Source organism: Gymnoscopelus braueri (assembly GCF_963280865.1).
Source record: "Gymnoscopelus braueri genome assembly, chromosome: 24".
In the NCBI taxonomy this organism is placed as follows: domain Eukaryota; kingdom Metazoa; phylum Chordata; class Actinopteri; order Myctophiformes; family Myctophidae; genus Gymnoscopelus; species Gymnoscopelus braueri.
The window spans coordinates 11,353,931-11,380,291 of NC_137626.1; the positions used below are offsets into that span (position 1 = coordinate 11,353,931).

At 44.4% G+C, this 26,361-nt stretch overlaps 1 protein-coding gene across 1 annotated transcript in view; it reads right to left on the bottom strand.

Moving 5' to 3' along the window:
- Positions 1-18,574, bottom strand: part of LOC308080296 (fibronectin type III domain-containing protein 5b-like) — a gene marked incomplete at its 5' end in the record, with an annotated part of 30,716 nt that extends 12,142 nt beyond the window's left edge. The window contains 5 exons of the mRNA XM_080422092.1: positions 4,307-4,396; positions 7,073-7,175; positions 9,150-9,251; positions 13,069-13,191; positions 18,419-18,574. Of these exons, the coding sequence (XP_080278218.1) occupies positions 4,307-4,396; positions 7,073-7,175; positions 9,150-9,251; positions 13,069-13,191; positions 18,419-18,574 (574 nt within the window). The remainder of the gene's footprint in view (positions 1-4,306; positions 4,397-7,072; positions 7,176-9,149; positions 9,252-13,068; positions 13,192-18,418) is intronic.
- Between the last annotated feature and the right edge of the window lie 7,787 nt (positions 18,575-26,361).

Genomic DNA, 26,361 nt, shown 5'->3' on the forward strand with positions numbered 1-26,361 from the left:
AGACCCATCTTAGACCCTGTAATGAGAAACTCGGGCAGATACTGGTGCTGAGGAGGATACTGGAAGGAGTAAGGAGCGGAATCTTTCAGTGGTGATCACCTTCATGACTTCCAAAAGGCTTTTGGCACCATCCACCGGGGGAATCTGATGAACATTCTCCGGGCCTATGGAGTTCCTGAGAAGATGGTTCAGATGATGGAGACAAGCTACTCGAGGCTGTCCAGGACTTCTAATAACCTGGGCCTGGACTGCTTCAATGGAACAGGACCTGAAGGTCCTGGGGGCACTTGACTGGAATGCCTTGCATGGGATGAGGAGAGTGTGGAAATCAGACATGGGAGAAGACCTCAAGAGGCGGCTGTTCGTATAGCTACAGTGGAGTCAGTACTGCTGTATGGGGCTGAGACATGGACCGTCACAGCACAACAGGAAAGGGCCTTGGATGGAGTCTACACAAGAATGCTATGAATGGCACTAGGAGTCACATGGACGGACCACATCAGACATGTGGTCCTCTACAGGAACCTACCATGGGTCACAGACAAAGTCAGAGAGAGAAGGATGAGGCAGGGCACTGCGTCAGGGACCCATATAGTGGCAAGCAAACTAACACTATGAGAGCCAACCCAGGGCAAAGCCAGGAGAGACAAGAAGTGCACCACCTACGTAGATGCACTTCGGCGTAACAGCTTAGCCAACAATACTGTAGAGCTCAAGACCCTGATGCTAGATAGGAGAGTGTGGAGGGCAGCGATTCAGGAGTCCCAAGCAGTGGCGGACGCAGGATCTCTTTATGAGTAAGGCCAGGCAAATACAGTAAGGCCAGGCAAATACATGGTAGGCCCCCAGCCCCCGCCCCCCGCCCCCCCCCGGCCAGATAGACAGCTGGAGAGTTGATTAACCTCTTCAAATAACCAGAAATTACCGAAGTACGTCACCTACATATTTATGTTTTTAGCTTAGACACAGGTAGCCTACAATAGTTGGTAGATGATTGGTAAATTATTAACCATGACAACGACTCAAAGACTTTTATTTTGTATTTTTTTGAACCACAAGCATATCACTGCGCCAGTCAGATATAATGTACATGAGAGAGATAAGGGGGGGAAACACTTGATACACAAAAACAAAGCTGGCAATGTATTGCTAATATCCAGGGATGCTTTGGCTACAGAGTGCAAAGCACAAAATTTAGCCAGTGAGAATTGCAGTGTACATAAAGTGCGCTCGGAAAGGTTTCTTTTAGGAGCGCTTTGTGATGCACCGTGCAGTCAAATCCGTGCCTCCGTGGTGTCAATAAATTCCACTGCCCGATCTTTGATAAGTCCTCCTCCATCCTCCATGAATCGAATACAAACTGCAACTAGTTCCCGTTTGGAAAGATCTTTATACTCATCCGCGAGTAGGTCCTATTGCAAAATATTGTCCACTGAGTTCAGCCTTTATTTTACCAAGCAGGACTGATGCTGCAGCCTCAAGCAGCTTGTCCTGAATGCGGTTTAGGCGGTCGTGGTGGCTGCCGTTCGTTTAGGCGTCCTCGCGTCCATGAGTTTGCTCTGGACAAACTTTTTTGTTTACGCTGGTGCCATTGCTGTCTCTCTGCTGTCTCAAGAATAAAAAATGAAGAGAACGAGGCCAGGACAGAGGACATAGTGTGTGGTGTTTATATTGTGTGCTTATGTCATGACGTAGAAAAGCGGTTCTGTGAATGAGGGACACAGACAGACACATTTCACACTCGAGTGTGAAAAGGGATTCTGAGAATAAACATTGGCTCAAAAGACCCCAACATCCTCCAGACACGCAGGACGTAGAGAGAGAATGGATGTGTATTACGTTGTTTGTCAGCCTTAAGTATAGGGGGCGATATTCATAGTAAATACACAAAAAGCTGTCTGGCGGAGGGAAGGCACAGTGTATTCTAGGTAAGGCACGTGCCTTACTTGGCCTACCGTGCGTCCGCGCCTGGTCCCAAGTTGGTGTTGGCTAGACCACACTCACACATCGCAAAGACCCTATTCTATATGATCCGGCCTAACTGACCCATGCCCCCCTCAACATAATCCCCCCCATACCCTCTACCCCCAACTCCAACACCTGCAATACTCCCCCACTCCCACACCCCCCCCCCCCCCAACTGCCAGCCCACACCTCTCCACCTCCATAACTCAAAACCCCATCCCACTTCAGGGGTCCCGAATTGGTGTTGGCTAGACCACACTCTTGCATCGCAAAGACCCTATCCTGTGTGATCCGGCCTAACTGGCCTATGCCCCCCTCAACATAATCCCCCCCATACTTTATACCCACCAGCTCCACCTACTGCAATACTCCCCCACTCCCACAACCCCCCCCCCCAACTGCCAGCCCACACCTCTCCACTTCCCTAACTCAAAACCAGATCCCACTTCAGGAGTCCTGAGTTGGTGTTGGCTAGACCACACTTTCGCATCACAAAGACCCTATCCTGTATGATCCGGCCTAACTGGCCTATGCCCCCCTCAACATAATCCCCCCCATACCCTCTACCCCCCAACTCCACCACCTGCAATACTCCCCCACTCCCACAAACCCCATACCCCCCAACTGCCAGCCCACACCTCACAACCCCCATAACTCAAAACCCCATCCCACCCCATACCCTCATACCCCCAAATCCCACCCAACCCATTACCCCCACTCCCAGAACCCCCGGTCCCCATACCCCCAACCAGCACACCACAACCCCCAAATTCCACCCACCCAAGCCCTCATGCACCCCCACCCCATAACCCCCCAACCGCCACCCCACACCTCCCACACCCCATAACTCCAAACCCCATCCCACACCCATACCCTCATACCCCCAACCGGCACAACACAATATTCTCACAGGGTTGTTGGCTGCCACGGTGTTCACGTGTGATTTTGATCTGCATTTAATAAAAAAGTTCAAAATGTTCAAACCCCATCCCACACCCATACCCTCATACCCCCAACCGACACAACACAATATTCTCACAGGGTTGTTGGCTGCCACGGTGTTCACGTGTGATTTTGATCTGCATTTAATAAAAAAGTTCAAAATGTTCAATGCCAAAACCTCCTATCTATACCTACAAATTACCTCCTATCTACATAGATTCACATAGGAGGTTTTTACCTAGAAATAGTTAGGCTTACAAACAAACATTATTTTTGTTAAATAATGCTTTTTTATGCTCATTTTGAGATCAAGACATTCTACAGTACTGTATCAAGTATTACCATTACATTTTTTTATCAACTCACACTCTTGGTGTGATAAAAGTGTCACCACCTGACACTAATCATTAGCAATCAACAAGGCAATGCAATTAACTTAACAGAGTTACTAACAAATACTTAACTAGTAAGGGGGAAGACACTTTTTTATTTTGAAAATAATAGATGACTACAAACTGAAAGACATTTAGACGGTCTACATAACATAGAATTCCCAAGTTTCAGCTCTGTCTGCTGCTCAACTAGTTCTGGTGCAGATAAGAGGTTTTGCGCTTCAACATTTTAGCACTAATTGGCATTGAACAAGATAGGAGGTTTTAGTCAAATGACTTTTTCTGACAAAATGAGGGGGGGGGGGGACTATCTTGCAGACAGACTGAGCATGTGCAGCATAGCCTATAGTACTCATCCACAGTGAAATCCGAAAATCATGAAATTTGCACATAGGAGGTTTTGCATTTTGGCCATCGATATGCAATGTGGCCCTCTGGAGTGAGTGTGGAAATATAGTGGCCCTCTACATCATCAAAGTTGCATCACCCCTGGTCTAAACTCACCTGCCCAGAGTAGCAACGCTTTAGTGATGAATGATGAAAATGTTCGTCGACTACCTTTTTTCACTGACGAAAACTAAATAAACTAAGATGACTAAAACTAAGACTAAATATATTGACAATATATTGAAAATAGCCGATCTACAAGCTCACAACGCGTCGCGCTGCGACGCGTTGTGAGCTTGTAGATCGGCTATTTTCAGCACGCAACCAAGTGTAAAATCAGCCATTACGACGCCGTCAAGGCACCGCCAAAAATACATTTTAGTCGACTAAATCAACTGTAGATTTAGTCGACTCTAATATCATGATATTTCGTCGACTAAAACTAGACTGAATCATTTCAGATGACTAAAATATGACTGAAACTAAATGGGACTTTATTCGAAAGACTATGACTAAAACTAAATCAAAATTTGCTGACAAAATCAACACTGCTCATAACCTAGCCTAACCCTATGTAAGCTACGCCACTGCTTCATTTGACTCGCTGAGTCTAAACTCACCCGCCCAGAGTAGCAACACTGTGGTGATGATGAGCAGCTCTCCAGTCTGGAGGTGAGGAGTCATGCCCAGACCTTCCATAGCCGGCTCATCTGCAACACAAAGCACAGTGGTGGAGGAAAGTACTCACCAGGGGCGTAGCCAGAAAGCTGGCAGCAGCTGGGCCTGGGCATTTGTGGGTGAGTGCCATGCGCGAAGCGCGCGATTTTTTGGGCGGTTTTGTGCGGATTTGGGAGTTTTTGGGGCGGTTTTGTGCGGATTGGGTGAATATATTAGGGTGAATAATATATTAAAAAAAAAAATAATAATGTTTTATTATTATTATTTTTTTTTTGGGTGGGCACAACAGCCAGGTGGGTGGGCCCAGGCCTACCTATGCCCACCCGTGGCTACGCCCCTGGTACTCACATTTTGTACTCGAGTAAAAGTAGCAATATGCAGTACCACAATGTAGAAATACTCTGTTACAAATAAACGTATACCAGCATCAAAAATAATCTTAATTACTGAAAGTAAAAGTACTAATTATGCATAATGTCCCATTTCACAAGTTTCCAAAAAAAGAAAATCCTTTGAAAATAGCCAAAGTATATGTAGGTCTGAAGTGGTTAATGTATGTTTCACAACAGGGCCGGATACAGAAATATTTAACTGGGGGGGCATTAATAAATGCTGGGGGGGCGGCTTCCTCGCGCGGCGGCGATTTTTTTTTTGTGTATTACTGCTTCCTATTGTTCTTTTGGGCTTGTTTTCCTAGGCTCCTTTCTCTCGCAATATCTGGCAACACTGCCCATGGAAAATCAGGGCAGAGGATTATTTGAATTGTGCAATGATACATGATGGAATATGATTAAGGATTATTTTGATTATGGTAAGCTCACATTTCATATCATGACATAAATGTAACTTTAAAAAAAAAAAAAAAAAAAAAACTTATTTCAAAGATTTTTTTGGGGGGGCAGTCAGGGCATTTGGGGGGGCATTGCCCCCCCTTGCCCATACCTAGATCCGGCCCTGTTTCACAAGTTCTAATAACTAAGGTTTTCAAAATTGTACTGGCACAACATTTGCCTCTGAGATGTGATGGAGTAGAAGTAAAAGTATTGAAAACTGGAAATACTCCAGTAAAGTAAATTGTACTTAAGTACAGTACTTGAGTACATGCACTTAGTTACTTTCCACCACTGCACACAAACAGTAGAGAATGTAGTCATTCACAGTTGGAATGAGAGTAAATCATAACTGATAGTTTAGAATGGGCCGATGTGTGTGTGTGTGTGTGTGTGTGTGTGTGTGTGTGTGTGTGTGTGTGTGTGTGTGTGTGTGTGTGTGTGTGTGTGTGTGTGTGTGTGTGTGTGTGTGTGTGTGTGTGTGTGTGTGTGTGCACACACGTGTGTGTGTGTGTGTGTGTGTGTGTGTGTGTGTGTGTGTGTGTGTGTGTGTGTTTGTGGAGCTGAGAGGTGAGGTCTCTACTGCTGACTGAGTTTGTAAACACACCTCCTCTCTGGACCGTTAGGTTCAGGAGAGGAGAGGAGAGGAGAGGAGAGGAGAGGAGAAGAGAGGAGAGGAGTTTGATTTGATTTGATTTGGGTAAAGGATATACAAGTAAAATCACAATATAACTTAAACCCAGGATAACACATTAAAGCGTAATGGAACACTTGTTTGCAATGTGGTCCAGCGACATAACTAAAAATAAATAGTCCAATAAATTACAGAGCGCCAATACGTCACATGAATTTACAAAATACAAAGCCATTGAAAAAACGACATCACATCCCTAACAAATATGAAACCATAAAAGCTCAAGTTAAAGTGCATGACTAGCCTGTAGCTTTTGCAATAACCATTTTACAGAGGAGAAGAGAAGAGAAGAGAAGAGAAGAGAAGAGAAGAGAAGAGAAGAGAAGAGAAGAGAAGAGAAGAGAAGAGAAGAGAAGAGAAGATGGATGATTAGAAGTGATGATGCGTGAAGTCTCCTAGTTGCCACTGTGATCAGGGTTTGAAATTAACCCATTAAGACCTGGAACTGTGTCATTTTTTGATTTGAGCTAAAAAGCATTATTTTACACTTTGGGCTATTCAAAAATAGCAGATCTACAAGCTCATAGCGCGGCACCGAGTGCCGCGCTACGAGCTTGTAGATCTGCTATTTTTGAAAATTCGTGAAAATGTGTGCAAATCTTTGAATATATATATTTTCAAAGCGAACATTTTTAACTAAAATCTTTGCTTCTGGGGGTCCCTGGAACAAAATATTTTGATGGGGGTCCACGGCCAAACACATATCATTTTGGGGGTCCTTGACATGAAAAATATTGAGCACCACTGATATAGAAACATACGTTTTTCAGAAAACTGTTGGGATTTAGGAGACATGTAGAATCGGCTTCAGGTCTCAATGGGTTAAGCCAAGCTTCAAATGCACTCAGACTTTTCATTTGACTCTTTTTTGCATATACTGTATACGCAGGTGACCGTTTTGCAATAAAATATCAGCATCGATGAAAACTAGACTTTAAGGAGGTACCCTCGACGGCATATGTTGACTAGGGGGGGATATAAGGATTCTGTCCGTATCGGGACATAACTCGAACGGCGCTGAGTCGGCTGAAGCGGACTTCACAACGCTCGGCACGGCGACTCGCTCGCCTGGTGGCTCGCTCGGCGGAGCCGCTCGTAACTCAAGTCCGCTCTAGACGCCGTGTGTGTGTGTGTGTGTGTGTGTGTGTGTGTGTGTGTGCGTGTGCGTGTGCGTGTGTGTTTACCGTTGTCCAAAACACCGGCAGGGTATTGGTCCGTTCTCTCCAGGGTTCTGAATTGGATGGTGATACTGGGCTGGCTGTCTCCCTGGAGACCCACAGACTGGACCTACACACAGACAGGCAGACAGGCAGACAGACAGACAGACAGACAGACAGACAGACAGACAGACAGACAGACAGACAGACGTCAAGTCGGTTTATTTATGAAGCACATTAAACCACTTAAAGTGGTGGTGAAATGGCTTTTTTCGGTCATTTTATTCTGAAGTTTCAGTCTGAAACGCCGTCTCAACCTGGTCTTACACAAGCTGCAAGGAGCAGATGTACAAGCATACGAGCTTGTACATCTGCTATTTTTTTAATCTTTTTGAAAATTAGAATTATTTTGATTTGTTTTTAACCCATTTTGTGCGGGAACCCCTATTTGTAACTATACCTTTCAAGACGGGAACCCCTTTTTGGGGTTCCTGTTGCTATGTACAGTATATAGCAACATACATTTGTTGACATTTTTGAATAAATATTTGAAGTTTTCAGAAAACTTAGGTCAGGATTTAGAAGGTGTTTTTAGAATCGGCCTCAGGTCTAAATAGGTTGACACAAATCTTCTCTTCTAGGGGGGGGGGGGGGTCCCTTGCACAAAACATTTTCAGATGGGGGGTCCGCGAATTTATATCATTGTGGGGGTCCTTGGCACAAAAAAGTTTGAGAACTACAAATTTTGGAAGGCATTTATTAGAATCGGCCTCAGGTCTTAACCCATTAAGACCTGAAGCCGATTCTACATGTCTCCTAAATCGCAACGGTTTTCTGAAAAACTTATGTTTCTATATCAGTGGTGCTCAATCTTTTTCATGTCAAGGACCCCCTAAGCTATATGTATTTGGCCGCGGACCCCCATCTCAAAATATTTTGTTCCAGGGACCCCCCAGAAGCAAAGTTAAAATGTTAAAATGTTCGCTTTAAAACAATATATATTCAAAGATTTGCACACATTTTCAAGATTTTTCAAAAATAGCAGATCTACAAGCTTGTAGCGCGGCACAACATTTTTTTTTGCTCCCGTTTTAGGATTATTACAGTAATTTCCGGGTCGCGCGGCCCAATTATTGGTTACGTTACTGTTGGGCTGGGACGTTTTTCAGCAGTGGCATAATTTACATAGGGTTGCTGGGTTGCTGGGTTAAACCCCCCCCCCCCCGTTGACAAAACGGTGGGCCGGTTCGGAAAATCCCAGAGCTGAATTTTGGTCCCAGCACGCCCCTGAGAATGGTACACATTGAGCAATGTTTGATACTGCTTGCAGTGGTGTAAAGTAACTAAGTACATGTACTCAAGTACGTTTGAGGTACTTTTACTTTACTGGAGTATTTCCAATTGTCCATACTTTTACTTCTACTCCACTACATCTCAGAGCCAAATATTGTACTTTTACTCCACTACAATTATTTGAAAACTTTAGTTACTTTGCAGATAAAACATACATTAACCACTTTAGCCCTATTTTATACATAGGCTATATGAAAATAGCCGTTCTACAAGCTCACAACGCGTCGCGATGCGACGCGTTGTGACCTTGTAGATCGTCTATTTTCTAATATTTTAGTACTTGCACAGTCCCTGGCACAAAACATGTTCAGATGGGGGTCCACGGCCATAATCTCAGCCCTGAAAATAGCAGATGGATGATCCATGAAATAAATCGACGTAATCGCTAAAGAAGAGAGGAACTGAACACTGCTGTGCCGTGTATTTTTAGCAAAGCTAATGGTCTGTATACGCTCTGACTGTGAGCTTTTTGGCTGGCGTCCAGCATTGATCGAGGGGAGGGGGGGGGGGCATATTGGGGGTAATGGGGGGGGGGCACACGACAAAGCATAAACAGCGAGACAACAGGCTATACTCTACAGCTTGTCCGCATCATTAAAGCCCAAATTACAGGTGCTCGTCTCGAGACGTTATTATTTAAGGAGTCGACAGCCAGTTGGCCCGATGCAACCATAATGGGGTGAATGATTGTTTTTTATATTTAATTTTAATGGAGACTTACTCTCTCTCTATCTGTGTGTGTGTGTGTTACCTGGACACTGTAGTGTGTGTCCTCGTCGAGGTCCCACAATACACACCAGCGGCTGGTTGTGTTCACCTCACGGATCGACCGCTGCATGAGACCGTCCTGCCTCTATATGCACACGCGCGCGCACACACACACACACACACACACACACACACACACACACACACACACACACACACACACACACACACACACACACACACACACACACACACACACACACACACACACACACACACACACACACACACACACACACACACACACACACACACACACACACACACACACACGTCATCGCATGAGTCATGCATTCACAAACAGGCTTAGAGGAACACAGGTGAGCACACACACACATACGTGAATACATAAGGGTACATACAGAATGCACGCACACGCACACACACACTCACACCCACACACACAGATAGAGAGAACGAACCATGGCCTCTGGTGGATCTTTCTCTGTAATGGCTTTTAGAGGTTTGTGGGTTTAAACAAAGCACCTCGCAGTGCCATGGGTGCAAATATTTTTAGTAAAGCCGCCCGCACGCACGCACGCACACACACACACACACGCACGCACGCACGCACGCACGCACGCACGCACGCACGCACGCACGCACGCACGCACGCACGCACGCACGCACGCACGCACGCACGCACGCACGCACGCACGCACGCACGCAGACAAACGGATGAATGCACGCCGACACATCCAGACAAGAGGCGAACGTGTGCAAAAAACAACAAATAAATACATACAGAATAACACAGTAGCAGAATGAAATCTGGTTTTATTCCTTGTTATTTGCATTGTACGATATGTTTTAGGTAAAGTAAATGTACTTAGTTACTGTCCGTCCACCACTGCAGACATCTGCATCCACAGTGTCTTGAGGAGGGAGGCATTAAGCGTCTTATTCAATGACACTTTGACACGTGGGGAGGAAGGGAAAGAGCCACGCTCTGAGAATCGGCCCAACTACACCACGTTTCTGGAGGTAATTCTTTCCATCGTGTACTTGACGACCGACCGCGTTACATTTGCTGATTAGCTACGAGGCTGTCAGGCAGAGATACTGTAGAGGAGAGTTGAATTAGAAACAAATGTCAGCTGGCATCATGTGGGGGACGGCGGACGGCGCCCCTTGCATTAAATGCTGTCCTGTCAGGGCCAGGCTCGGGCCAAATCATTCCCGCTAATGGAGACAAGCCCGGTTCATTGGTCGAACTAATATCCGTCTCCCTCCCTCCCCGCCACCCCTCTATTGCCAACTTGTGGGAGGAAAAATTATCAGGGCTGACCAAGCATGCTGGTATAGATTGCTGCTCTGGCGTCTGAAAGGCCCCTCGCGATCAAATTGCTGAACAAGAGGCATTGGACCAGGTTTCGCAAAGCGAGTTAAGAAGTTCTTAGCATCTCTTACTTCTTAAGAGCCTTCTTAAGAGCCTTAAGAGCCTTTTTAAGCAGCAAACGGGTTCCCCGAATGCGCAAACAGGTTTCATTCATTTCAGGGCCATTGACATTGTACGCTTCTGCAAGCCACGGATACGTGGAATCTCAACGTTTCGAGGCAGGCGCTTCATCAGCAGCGGGCCCAAGCAAGGCCGAAGCAAGGCCCAAGCCAAGCCGAAGCAAGGCCCAAGCCAGGCCCATGCAAGGCCCATGCAAGCCAGGCCGAAGCAAGGCCGAAGCCAGGCCCAAGCAGGGCCCAAGCAAGGCCCAAGCCAAGCCGAAGCAAGGCCCAAGCAAGGAGCCAGCCAAGCGAGTGCCAACGCAGAGAGAGTGCCAGCTTAGAGCAAAGTAATGGAAGCGCTGATGACTCATGGCACACAAGTTGCATACCAATAGGGAATCAGGTATATACTGTATCTATTTCCAAAATTGGACTCAGGGATTAAAAGTTCTCAGTCGCCACGACTGATTTCTGTCACTTGTTATAACAGTAAAGAGTATTGGAACGGGTCAAACTAGCAATAGAATACATGTTGAACCATCTTACACATTCTCTTATTGCCGCTCTGTCATTTTCACATACTACTCAAATTGAGGGATTGGACAGCTGCCTCGATGGTTTACCTGGTAGCAACGCTTGACTAGAAACCCCAACCTGCCGTGATCGAAATCTATGGGTATGACCTTTTTTTTCTCTCTCTCTCTGCATAGTTTTTGTGAGGTTAGGGTTAGGATTAGGGTTAGGGTTAGGCATATTTTTGTGAGGTTAGGGTTTAAAAACTTGATTAGTTTTGTCAACATGGAGTCCCGTCATGTCAAAACTTGACTTTCAGGGCGTCTCGTCATGTCAAAACATGACTTTCAGGGCGTCTCGTCATGTCAAAACTTGACTTTCAGGGCTACTGACAGAGCGGCAAAATGTGACGCCTTGGGAGTGAGAACGGGTTGGCATCTTCCATTACAAGGATAAAATAAAATGTAAAGGTGGTCTCGGATATTTCAAGCAAAGGTTAAAAAGCCATAGGTTTAGAATGATAATACCTAAACACCATCATTGCTCATATTGTGCTAACTGTTTAGGAAGCACAGCACTAGTGTGTGGAGCTCCTTTCACACTGTTTCACAAATCACAGATTGGGACGTGGCCTGGCAAAAGAAATCCGCCGTGAGATTGGTTTTTGCTTTGATGTAGACCAAAGGCAATAGAAATGCCTCCCTGATTGGCAGTTGGCACTGGGCATCAAGGCTTGGATTGGGCGCAAGAAATCTAATTCCTGTGAAATAATGCTCGTAGCGTCGTGTCCAGGGGGTGTACTTGTACATCAAGCTGAACTATAGGCCACATGGCACTGCATTTCTCAACTGCTGGTCCCCTAGGCCAGTGGTTCACAAACTGGGGGGCGGGACCTATTTGTGGGTCGCGGACACATTCGCGAGTAAATATCCCCTTTTTTATTTCCTACATTTAAAAAACATATATAAATTATTATTATAATTATTATTATTATTTCAAAAGATTTGAAAACGTTTAAACAAAACTCAATCAATTAAAACAATTCCAAAAAAAATCTAACTCATTTCATAAATAAAGAATCTAATAATTTTCAAAAATAATAATACATTAAAACGTAGTGTAAATAGCAGATGGAAAGGCTGGCAACACGGCACAAAGCGATGCATTGTGAGCTTGTATATCTGCTATTTTCACTAGTTTTGGTCCCGGGCAAATGTCTTATTTCTCTTTAAGGTCTTGAGCTAGACAGTTTGGGAACCACTGCCCTAGGTAACTCACTTATTTACTGACTTGATATAGAAATCTAGGATTTATTTGTCATGGTCTGCATCAACACATTTCTTGTGGGTGTTCAGAAACATCAACATTCAACATATCTTCGCCTTGCAGAAACGTACAGTACAATGCCGACGGCATTCCTTATCTTCTTTGTGAGCAGCCCAATGTATAATTTAGCTTGTTTTGACTTTCTTCTTTCCATTTATAATTCATCCTCCTGCGATATGAAACAATCTGTCTGGCTCTGAATCACAGCGCAACAAGGGGGTCGGCCAAAGGGCTAAGGTGAAATAAAAAGATGTAATTCCAGACGATTTGCATAAGAATTGTTGGTTGATGCTCGACAAATAAAAATAAATAAATAAATAATGCACAATATAAATGGATGCTTGAGCATCAACTCTGTTCCCTTTCTCTATGAATATTTATGCACTCTAAGCATACACACTCATTTGCATAACCCTATTTGCATACATACATACATCTGCATTCACAAATATACACACTAGGTGGCACATGGATCACTGGCACCTTCGTTTTGGTCATGTAAAAAATTGAACAGATTCTGGAATAGTGTTTTTGAATGTTTTTCCAAAGCATTTGAGAAGGATTTGGAACCCAGTCATATGGACCTTTTGGGTACAGTACAGCATACGATACAATACAGTTACCTCCTGGGAGATGGCGTATCCGATGACCGTGTCCCCTTGCGGAACGTTCCATGTCACCATGGCAGAGTGGGCTCTGAGCTGGGTCACCGACACGTTGACCGGAGTTGCTGGTACCGCTGGCGCGCGCACACACACACACACACACACACACACACACACACACACACACACACACACACACACACACACACACACACACACACACACACACACACACACACACACACACACACACACACACACACACACACACACACACACACACACACACACACACAAATTATTTATTTGAATCCACAAATTAATATTACTTTACAGGTAAACAAATACAGAGACAGTTCATGGACACCCAAGAGTACATACTGTAATATAGCACCTTCTCCTCCACACAGCCAAGCTGCCTACGAGAGCTGAAACAGAGCAATATTTAGTTGTTTGGTTTTGTTCTTTGTCATGCCAGTGATTTCCAGGACACTCGTGGTCAGTTTATATACATGGCCCAGGCTTCCAAATATGAGTATACAGAGTCTATCTGTACGCAAGGTTTGTTATGATTCTAAGTCAACGGTTGGTACTTTGCATGTTTATCTTGGAAAGCCTTGCCCATGTACAGATCAAAAACGCAGCCTATACTTCTAGAATCAGGACCTCCTTGTGACTGGTGTCAACAAAAACAACACCAGGTGTATTCGGGATGTTAGCAAAGACATCACAAGTATACAATTAAAACATTCTGGTAATATTCTTGAATGGTTTATACATGGCATACATTTTTGTACTGCATCATCAGACACTATGTCAACAATACGGTCATGGCGAGCAATGCACGCACGCACGCACACGCACACACGAGAGACGTTGAGACGTGGTATATTCACATTGGAAATACATATGCACATTAATATAGTACGTGCAATATCAATTTATGTGGTATCTTATGGGGTTTCATGTGAAATTGAGATAAAGGGATATATTATGTGTAATACATCAAGTCAATGTGTTTGGCCAATTGTTTTTGTGTTAGATATAGTGCTTATTTTCAGCATTACTCGTAGAGTTGATCTATTTTAGTTGATGAATTGCTGTGTTTTTAACAGAGACATAAATTGCGACATTCATTTCGTTCTGCTGTGTAATCTTTGATGTAAAGTTATGAATGGCTATAAAGAGGAACTTGCATTTGAATTTGAACACGCACGCACACGCATGCACGCACGCACACACACACACACGCACACGCGCGCAAAGACACATCACATAAAAAGAGAAGCACACACAATATAGTCTTGGCACACAGACTACTGTATGTAGAACCACATGGAATTGAACCCTTTCTTCTTCACAGTATAAGCTCTGAGTGTTAAATTAAACATTGGATGATATTTACACTCTCAGCGTTAAATTAACATTCATGATTTTGCGCATAGCGCATAGTTAGAGGTGAGCTTCCCTGTCATTGCTGTACATATCTCCATATTTCAACTTTTTAGGTTTTCCCGTAAATGAACGCCCTACTTCGTACGTCGTGCGATAGTGTCACACAAAAGTAGCAAAAATAGATGATCTAAAAAGATTTGTATCTCATATTTTCACTATTGTGAAAAATGTTTAATTGGTTAAGTCTGTCTGTGGGTTTTAAAAATAGGCGGGGGGACGTGGTCCGTAGTTTTTTTTCGGGTGGTTTTGCTAATTTTTTGGGGTTTTTTGTTATTTTATTTCGGTTAAAATGTACTCCATAAAGTGTAGATGTCAGAGGCTTTTTCTTTTTTCTTCATCCCAAAAGTCAGCTGTAACCAAATGGTTGCGAGGTGCGGGGGACTGGACTGACTTTTTTCTTTCCCAATTTTTTTTTCCAATTTATTTTTTTTATTTTTTTTTTGTTTGTTGACTGGACTGAATTGTGAGGACACACAGTGTCTTTTAATTAAACAGGCGCCGGCGCCAGTCATTTGAACCCTGGTCTTCACTACACTCATCACCAGATCATTGCAAAACCTCTCATGAACCCAGCTCACCCGTTCCACTGTCTGCCTGCCTGCCTGCTTACTTCCACGCCACCAACCCCTACTTCCACCATGGTTATGAATAAAGACCATTGAACCCGACTCTCTGTGTTTAGTCTCTGCATTTGGGTTTGCCAGCTTGCTTATCGTGACATATTTAAACTTTTTTTTGGGTACACATTTTTTTTTTCTTCCCGGAAACACGCAAATAGCAAACAAACCGCTCCGTTCCCATTGAAAAGCATTGGCAGAATTAAAGTTCGGTGTGACTGCACCCTAATGGTCAAATAACTCCACTTGAGCTGGATTTGGGTAAAGTGATGATAATATAAGGACACATTCAAGTATCTGACAATGTATAAAGTCACCGTACCATCTTTGATGAGGTAGTATTGGTTTGTAGATTTTTTTTTTTTTTCTTTTTCCTGAAATAATTTGGACATGTAGCTGGTTTCTGCCCGACAGCAGAGATATATTTCACATGGTCCATATTGATATCTGACTAGTTTTTCTGTTTCTTTCTCAATCTCTTTCCACCTTTCTTAAAAATAAAACATACATTAACCACTTTAACTATATATTTTATACCCATGCTATCTGAAAATAGCCGATCTACAAGCTCACAACGCGTCGCATTGTGAGCTTGTAGATCTGCTATTTGCAAAACAAATGGTTTACTTTTGGTACTCTAAGTACATTTTGATACCAAAACTTTTGTGCTTTTACTCAAGTAAATTTTGAATTTCCGGACTTTTACTTGTAACAGAGTACTTCTACATTGCAGTATTGATACTTTTACTTAAGCAAAAGATTTGAGTATATTCTCCACCACTGCTAATAACTACTGTACACTGAATCCATTGGAACTCAGGTCATTGTTTTTCAGTTTCCTGGAAAAGTAACACTTTTGGACGTACAAGGTTTCCGACGATTCGTATATCCTCTCAAAGTTAGATAAACTCAGAGAGGTTTTTTACTGTGGCTGCTGTGTCTGGCTGATTCGCTGCCAGGGCAGCCATGTTGTGATCTTCTGTTCCAAACACAAAGGACAGTGGAAGGACTCTGGTCCTGGGTCAGTGCTCTGCTGCTGGCTGCCGCTGGAAGTATGCTAATTCCGACCGCCTTTTCCAGCATCATTATCTCAGGGAGCTCGTTTGGACACGGCCGGACAGACGCGTCTGATAGCCTATAACGTGACGTGCAAGGGAAGCTATGTGCGCACACAGGCTCTTCATCACACTTAACTGTCATCTGGGCGTGTATACGCTGACATGATGGAGAGAGATGAACAACCGCTGAAATGGGAAAACTCTCATTTAGATTTGGAGGAGCAGTTAACTGGAACTCGCTACCCCTGACTATAAAAAGCATCAGCAGCCATCCTCCTTTTTGAGATGAGGGTCAAAGCATGGCTTTTAGAAAATGTTGCAGAATAGTAGGGTCACTTATGTTGCAAACTTGCAATGTATTTATGCTGTAGGTAGTGTAGCTATTGATTGTAATATTTATTACTGTACTGTCTACCTGTATTTATATTGTTGCAATGTTGTTTGTCTCAGACCAAGGACCACAATGAAAATGAGTCGCAAGACTGGTATGTGTTTGTATCCTTGACGTCTCTCCTATGAACATGATGTAACATGATTGTGTTTTTTCCTGTATAACGTCTAATCAAATCTAATCAAATCAGGGAAGGGACGAAGGAAGGAAGGAAGGAAGGAAGGGAGGAGGAAGGAAAGGGAGGGAGGAGGGGAAGAAAGGAGCAAATACACTAACAAATGAATAATAGAAGATTGGAAATGAAGAGAGAAGAAAGAAAGGAAGCCATTTAGAGAGAGAGAAATACACAGAGAGAGACACGCACACAGAGAGACAGAGAGACATAGAGAGAGAGACATAGAGAGAGAGACAGAGAGAGAGAGAGAGAGAGAGAGACAGACAGAGAGACAGAGAGAGAGAGACAGAGAGACATAGAGAGAGAGACAGAGAGACAGACATTATAGAGAGAGAGACAGAGAGACAGAGAGAGAGACAGACAGAGAGACAGAGAGAGAGACATAGAGAGAGAGACAGAGAGACATAGAGAGAGAGACAGAGAGACATTATAGAGAGAGAGACAGAGAGACAGAGAGAGAGACATAGACAGAGAGACATAGAGAGAGAGAGAGAGACATAGAGAGAGAGAGAGAGAGATAGAGAGAGAGAGACAGAGAGACAGAGAGAGAGACAGACAGAGAGACAGAGAGAGAGACATAGAGAGACAGAGAGACATAGAGAGAGAGACAGAGAGACATGAGAGACAGAGAGACAGAGAGAGAGACATAGACAGAGAGACATAGAGAGAGAGAGACATAGAGAGAGAGAGAGAGAGAGAGAGAGAGAGAGAGAGAGAGAGAGAGAGAGAGAGAGAGAGAGAGAGAGAGAGAGAGAGAGAGAGAGAGAGAGAGAGAGAGAGAGAGAGAGACATAGAGATATAGACAGAGAGACAGAGAGAGAGAGAGAGAGAGAGAGAGAGAGAGAGAGAGAGAGAGAGAGAGACATAGAGAGAGAGACAGAGAGAGAGACATAGAGAGAGAGACAGAGAGAGAGACATAGAGAGAGAGACATAGAGACAGAGACATAGAGAGAGAGACATAGAGAGAGAGAGAGAGAGAGAGAGAGAGAGAGAGAGAGAGAGAGAGAGAGAGAGAGAGAGAGAGACACACACAGACAGACAGACAGACAGAACGACTCAGACATTACTATAGAGGTATAGTGAGGAGGAGGAGACAATGGCAGAGATGAGTCAGCCATATATTCCATTAGCTTCCCTTCAATTAGCCCTCATAATGACACCATTCAATCACTGAGCTAATGGCCAGCACTTCTACGTCATCAACCACTGTTAACTCAATAAGACCTGAGAGCTATTCCACAGTATACTAAATCAGTGGTTCTCAAACGTTTTCAAGTCAAGGACCCCTAAATGATATGTATTTGGCCGCAGACCCCCTCATCCGAAATGTTTTTGTGCCAGGAACCCCCAGAAGAGAAAATGTGCGTTAAAAACAATAAATAGCAGAGCTACAAGCTCGCGGCGCGGCACAAAGTGAAGCGCTGTGAGCTTGTAGATCTGCCATTTTTGAATAGCCAACGCTAAAATCAAAATATGACATGCGGATGCTTTCCCGGTTTTAATGGGTTAAGTCAGACCGCTCAAAAGAAAAAATAACATAATGAATCACCCACTCATCTCACATCTTACAACTAATCAAAGAATAAGAGTAGCGCTTCACATTTCCACATCCTGGTCACTGGCCCCAGAAAGCAATTAGTAACGTTCGTCTCAGAGTTAAATTAACACTGACGGCAGCATTGACGGCAGCAGTGACGGTAACAGTGACGGTAGAGCGACCGCCCGGGGGAGCCTGGAAGTGTTCCTGCACGGTTCGATTCCCCCGGCAAAGTGTCCTTGAGCGACACACTGAACTCCTGCTCCCGGAGTGCAGGTTGGTGCCTTGCATGGCTGTGCCTCCGCTGTGGGTGAGTGAACGTGTAGGCTACTGCATGAACGCATAATGTCATGATTTTCTGCCTTTGTGGTGTGCGTGCGTGCGTGCGTGCATGCGTGTGTGTGTAGATGTGAAGTACATTGTAAAGCCTGATTTTATACTCGGTGGTCACAAAGGAGTCACATGCCGAGAATAGCAGATCTACCTGTACGACCTAACAATCTGCTATTTTCAGCACTTAATCTTACATTGACGTATGAATCTGGCATAAAGCACATTTGAGTGCTCGAAAGGATTAGGGAGAAAAAAAGCGCTATGAATATGCAATCCATTTACCATTTATTCTGTGTGACTGCATGCGTGCGTGTGTCCGTGCGTGTGTGTCCATGCGTGTGTGCGTGAGAACTAACAGCTCAATGGATATCGTCTCTGTCGGGTGGAAACCACATATGTCCAAAACTGATACTTTTCAGGATTAAAATTCAAAAATAGCAAAAGTAGCACTGATGGCGCGAGTTCTCTCCTCCGCGTCGTCAGCGCCCATACCCTAGGTGGGGTTGGCTTAAGGGCCTTTCTGTATGGAGTTTGCATGTTCTCCCCGTGTCCCCTAGGGTAGGTACCCTCACAAAAAAACATGCAGTAATCCTGGTCACTATACTGCCTCCCCCTGGTCAGCCGGGGCGCCTGAAGGAGGGGAAAGGAACTGGTTGGAATAACGTGTTCCTTCCACACACTACGTCCTACCGGGGAAGCTCCCCCCCCTGTCAGGTGATAAGAAGCGGCTTGCTAGCTCTCATGCATTGAAGGAGGCATGAGCTCGGCTCTAGGCTCTCGCTAAGCTGGCAGAGGGAGTGTAGCGCCCAGGATTACTCAGAGATTTAATTGGCACTGGGTGAAAAAATGGGTTACAGAATCGTGGGATAAAAAAAAAAAAACGCTTTTGTGTGACGCTATAGTATGATCAAGCAGGGCGTTAATTTACAAAGAAAGGCGCAAAAAGTTAAGAATACGGAGATAGGAGCTTTGCGCTCCGACAACGGTATCCTCATTTGCCTTCTTAGTCTGCATGTGTCCTGGTTTTCCGCTGAGCTGGTTGTTGTTTAAGAAGCAGTGTGGGCGGGTGAATCCACCCCTACTTCACATTGGGACTCCAGTTAAACCAACATGTCAGGAAGTTGACAGGGAGACAAAACACACAAACAAAGGTACTACAGGAGGAAGGCTCTGATTGTAAGGTATTAACACGCAGGCCCTAGTGCACGCTAGGTAGCAATTATGAAGCATGTATACGCACGCATGCACGCTCATGCTAACACACACACACACACACACACACACACACACACACACACACACACACACACACACACACACACACACACACACACACACACACACACACACACACACACACACACACACACACACACACACACACACACACACACACACACACACACACAGCCAAATGCACACGCCTACACACACTCAAAACAAAATACTGAACCAAAATGGACCCGTTCCATTTTGTACACTCTCAAGAGTTACGGTGGGGGCTTGACATTGAAAAAAAAAGGTTTGAAAACCACTGACTCAGGCTATACAGAGAAAGTAAAGGGCTCAAAGTGAGAGCTATCACAACCATCTGACACGCGGTAATGTAAACAGAAGAGGGTTGAATCAGCACCATGGATAGCGCTCTGAAAGGGTAAGACACAAACTGTAAATTCAGAACCATGGACAGCTCTCTGAAACGCGGTAATATAAACAGACGGTCAATCAAATCAACAAGTCAACTTATCAACCAACTTCAAATCAGCTGAATCTCAAACTAATTCATTTCAAGGACACACAGTTTTATATGCATTAGGCCAAGGGTTCCCAAACTTTTCAGGCCACGACCCCCCAAAACAACATTTTAACTGGGGACCCCCCACCCTGACAAGCACTTGGAATTGTAGGCATTACACTTAGTTAGACTCGGTTTATGGAGTTACATTTGTGTCTTTATTAACCAAACAAAAGAAAAACATTTGAGAGAGAAAAAATATAAACAGAGCAAAGAATAGTTTTGAAAGAAAACGAATTAAAACAGCAAGCAAAAAATAATAATTTGTAAGCAAAGGAAATTATATAAACAGAACAAAAAATATTTTTAATTAAAACAAATTAAAAACGCAATCAAAAAAATATATTTGCAAGCAAAAAAATATAAGATTTGAAAGAAAATAAAAAATAATTGAGAACAAAACCTTTAAAATTCAAGAGTAAAAAAATAAGGAAAAACGGTTTAAACTACATAAAACAAAATACTTAGTAAAATGTTTGGGTAATAAAATGTGTTGTGCTAAATAAAATGTTTTTAATGTTTTTTTTCCTCATTTGCGAATGAAAGTTGTTTTTCTGATTGCAAAATGCCTTCTCTCTCAAAACCTATGTCTTTGGTCTCGATTTTTTTTTTCTCTCTCTTGGATTTGTTTGTGTGAGGGGTTAAAGTTCAGAAGGCGGGTCCTACGCTGATAGATGTAAGACCTCTCCATTGGTCACTTGGAGTCTGAGTGACAGCTCCCCCTTCCTTATGTAGCTTGTTGAATGCAGGGATGGAGGTGTGTTACGGCCAGCATGGTTTTTTGATTATTATTATTATTATTAGCAGTTTGCAAAAAAAACTAAAAAACATGAAAGTATAATGCAAGGTCAGCTAAGAGTATTTAAAACCTAAGAAAGATGACTTGTTTCCATTGGGGTCCTTTGTACTCAATTCATAGAGACATTTAATGACAGACAGATATACACTACTATGCAAAACATCATAAAAACAAAAAAACAAAAAATATGTACAGTAAACAGTTTGAGTAAACAGATTGATGGAATACTTTATTAACAGTAGGATACAGAGGTACAATTGTACAATGATTGTTATAAGGATAACACAAAAAGGCTTGTTTCCATTGTGGTCCTCTGGGACTGAGGTCAGAGCTCCATTCCAGCTCTGGACGCTACACTATTCGTTACAATATTGAGCATTTTAGGCTATTAGCAATTCAGATGATTCCCTAATGTTAGGTTTCTGTTCTACTTACAGTTTGTGATCTGTATTTAAAATTGTTGTATTGTTGTTACTGTTATAGTAGGCCAGTGGTTCCCAAACTTGGGATCGGGACCCTCAGAGGGGGTCCCCAGATTAGCTTAATGGGCAACATTGTTTTCTCTCTCAACAGTAAACAAACCAACCTATACAGTATAAGTGTATACAGGGTAACACATTTCTAAAGTGACAATTTAATGACTTTTAAGACCTTTTTAAGGCATTGTGCGCTTGTCGTTCGGCTATTTTCACAATATTTATCTGTGGAACGAGTCAAACTAAATCTAATGCCTGGGTCAGGGTGGGTGGTCCCCACTTCAAGTATGATTATTTTGGGGGGTCCCCAGTTCAAATATGATTATTTTAGGGATTCACAGCCTCGGAACCCTTTGAAATTATAAAATAAAGCTACATTATTTTATGTTATATTTGTTATTCTAATTAAGGCAAGGCTGAAGTGACTGGCCTATTGGCCAGGCCCATTCCAGATAGACTGCTTTGGAAACGTTTCGTCTGATAGTGTGCTTCAGGCTGTGAATCCCTAAAATAATCATATTTGAACTGGGGACCCCCCAAAATAATCATACTTGAACTGGGGACCACCCACCCTGACAAGCACTTGAAATTGTAGGCATTAGATTTAGTTTGACTCGGTTCCACAGATAAATATTGTGAAAATAGCCGAACTACAAGCGCACAATGCCTTATAAAGGTCTTAAAAGTCATTAAATTGTCACTTTAGAAATGTGTTACCCTGTATACACTTATACTGTATAGGTTGGTTTGTTTACTGTTGAGAGAGAAAACAATGTTGCCCATTAAGCTAATCTGGGGACCCCCTCTGAGGGTCCCGATCCCAAGTTTGGGAACCACTGGCCTACTATAAAAGGGGAGGGGTCCCCTTTGTTCCGGCTGGAACAAAAAGTTACCCGAGGCGACGGAAAAGACCGTGGCGACGAGGGACAAGAGCAGGTCTCCTCGTAAGGACAACAAAACGTGGATATAAACCTGCACTGCCTTCAATCCTGCTAGCGAACGTTAGATCTCTGTGTGAATCAAGAACAGTGACCACTATGGACGACTTACTGGCGCGCGTTAAATACAACGCCGAGACGAGGAGCACTTGTATTGTTGTGCTAACAGAGACGTGGCTAACGGAGTTAGCATCTGATTCTTCCATCACTCCTCCTGGCTTCACCGCGTATAGGAAGGACAGAGACCCTGTACTGAGCGGTAAGCAACGTGGGGGGGGAGTTTGTGCCTTGATCAACAACAACTGGTGCAAAGATGTTAAAATCCTAGATAGTCACTGCTCACCAGACCTTGAACTTTTAATCATAGCCTGCCGTCCTTTCTACCTACCACGCGACTTCAGCATTGTGATTGTAGCCGTTGTTTACATTCATCCTGGAGCTAATAAGGACACAGCTATGAGGGAATTACACCAGGCGATCAGTGCACAAGAAAATCGCCACCCGGACTGCGCAGTCATCTGCCTAGGCGACTTCAACCGGACAGACTTAAAAAAGGTCTTTCCCAAATTCCACCAGCATGTCGCCTGCAGTACCCGTGGTGACAATATTCTTGACCACTGCTACACGCCCTTCAAGGATGGATACAAAGCCCTCCGACGCCCACCGCTAGGAAGCTCTGACCACGACGCCATCCAGCTGCTACCTGCCTACAAACAGAGGCTAAAAAGGGAGCCGGTCGTTGAGAAGGAAATCCGAATCTGGTCTGAGGACACAGACGTCACGCTATGCTACAATCCTGCTTCTACCAGACTGACTGGGGGATGTTTAAGAACGCCGCTGGGAATAACATCAACGAACTCTCAGACTCAGTCACTGGCTTTATCAGTAAGTGCATAGATGACATAGTCCCAAAAAAGACAGTTCGGATCTATCCCAATCAGAAACCATGGATGGACAGCGGAGTACGTGCACATCTGCATGAACGGGATGCTGGTTTCAAATCTGGCGACGTGGAAACGCGCAACACGACGCGCGCGGCCCTAAACAGCGCCATCAGGAAGGCGAAAAAGGCCTACACAAAAAAGATGCAAGACAAACTCAGCAATGGCGACATCAGGAGCACATGGCAGGCGGTACACACCTTGACAGACTGCAAAACAAGAACCAGAAGCGAGGTGAACCCGCCTGCCTGCCTCCCCAACGAACTGAACACTTTCTACGGCCGGTTTGAGATCAGCTCCAACCGCGGCAGCCAAGCGGGGCCATCAGCAGCACCAGCAGAGGTGAACCCTCTAACCATCTCGGAGAGAGAAGTGCGTACAGCCTTCACACGGGTCAACATCCACAAGGCAGCCGGACCTGATGGGATTCCAGGCCGGGTCCTTAAGACATGTGCAGACCAGCTGGCGGGTGTCTTCGCTGACATCTTTAACCTCTCCCTCTCCCTGGCTGTGGTCCCTGCAGGGTTCAAAATGTCAACCATTGTGCCCATTCCCAAAAAGGCCAAAGTGACATGCCTGAACGACTGGAGACCTGTTGCTCTCACCCCGATCGTCAGCAAGTGTTTCGAGAAACTGGTGAGGGAATACATCAGCTCCACGCTACCTGCCTCGCTGGATCCGTGGCAGTATGCATACCGCAAAAACAGATCCACCGACGACGCTATTGCCATGGCTCTCCACACCGTCCTCTCGCACATGGACAACAAGCTGCTGAAGGACAAATATGTACGTATGCTGTTCGTGGACTACAGCTCAGCATTCAACACCATTGTCCCAGCAATACTTGACAAAAAGCTCAGAGACCTAGGGCTACACCCAAGCATGTGCGACTGGATACAGGACTTCTTGTCCAACCGACATCAGGTGGTGAGAATGGGCAGCATCACATCCGACCCCCTGACCCTCAACACCGGAGCACCCCAGGGATGCGTGCTGAGCCCTCTCCTCTACTCCCTGTACACGTATGACTGCATAGCCACACATGTCTCCAACACCATCATAAAGTACGCGGACGACACGACAGTGATAGGCCGAATCGTCAACAACGACGAGTCTGACTACAGAGAGGAGATCAAATCACTAGCACGCTGGTGCCGAGAGAACAATCTCTCTCTTAACGTCGACAAGACCAAAGAACTGATCGTGGACTTCAGGAGGCCGCGGAGAGACCATGCGCCCATCCTCATCGACGGTGCTGCAGTGGAAAGGGTCAGCGAGTTCAAGTTCCTCGGAGTACACATCGAGGAGGACCTCAAATGGGAGACGCACTCCACACACGTGAGGAAAAAGGCTCAGCAGCGACTGTACTGGCTCCGCCGCCTGAAGAAGCTCGGAGTAGGACGTCGCATCCTCAGGCTGTACTACAACAGTTCTGTCGAAGGCATCCTAACAGGCTGTGTCACGGCCTGGTACGGGAACTGCACTGCCCGAGAAAAGATCAGCCTACAACGAGTAGTGCGATCGGCAGAGCGGATAATGGGAATCGAGCTCCCAGCGCTCCAGGATCTGTACAAAAAGCGGTGCGTGGTCAAAGCCAAGCGCATCATCAAGGACAAGCACCACCCAAGTCACAGACTGTTCAACCCCCTACAACGACCGCGACCGGGCAAGGGGCTCTACCGCAGTATCAAGAGTTCCACCACCAGATACTGGTGTAGTTTCAATCCGGCTGCTGTCAGAATGCTGAATGGGGCATAAGCCTGAATGAGGCATAGGCCTTGTTCAGCAGCCTGACAACAGGCAGCGCAGACTTTTCTGGCTCTTCCTGAACACACCTGTGGATTATACTAGGGACAATGACTTGGACTTTAGCCCCCCCTCGGACACACCTGTGGACTACACCAGGTACAAATGACTTTTTGTTGCACTCCCTCATGGAGCTACCTGCGGATTATACTAGGGTCGGTCCACTCTAGGTGGACACGCACTGACCTTTTGCACCTTAATCCCTTGTATAACGCACTGACTTTTTTTGGTCTTTTTTTTTATTGTGCTCCTTTTTCCTCTAAGCACCTTAAACGTCCATTGTCTATCATGCACAGTATAAGTATAACATGCACAGTATACAATACATTGCTGCTATGCTCAGGCACCTTAGTTTAGTTTTTTTTTGTTTTTATTATCTCAGGTAATTTGTAAATATGTAGATAACTTGTCTGGCCTTCTGTTGCTCTCTTGTTTTTGATCTCCTTCCCACTTACCCCCCACCCTCTTCTTCTCCCCCCCCCTCTTCTTTCTATGGAAACTAACATTGCGATGGGAACGATGTACAAAAAAGAATTTCACCCACTTTTTTACCTTGTAAACCTGTGATGTGACAATAAAACTGATTCTGATTCTATAACAGTAACAACAATACAACAATTTTAAATACAGATCACAAACTGTAAGTAGAACAGAAACCTAACATTAGGGAATCATCTGAATTGCTAATAGCCTAAAATGCTCAATATTGTAACGAATAGTGTAGCGTCCAGAGCTGGAATGGAGCTCTGACCTCAGTCCCAGAGGACCACAATGGAAACAAGCCTTTTTGTGTTATCCTTATAACAATCATTGTACAATTGTACCTCTGTATCCTACTGTTAATAAAGTATTCCATCAATCTGTTTACTCAAACTGTTTACTGTACATATTTTTTTTGTTTTTGTTTTTATGATGTTTTGCATAGTAGTGTATATACTGTCTGTCATTAAATGTCTCTATGAATTGAGTACAAAGGACCCCAATGGAAAC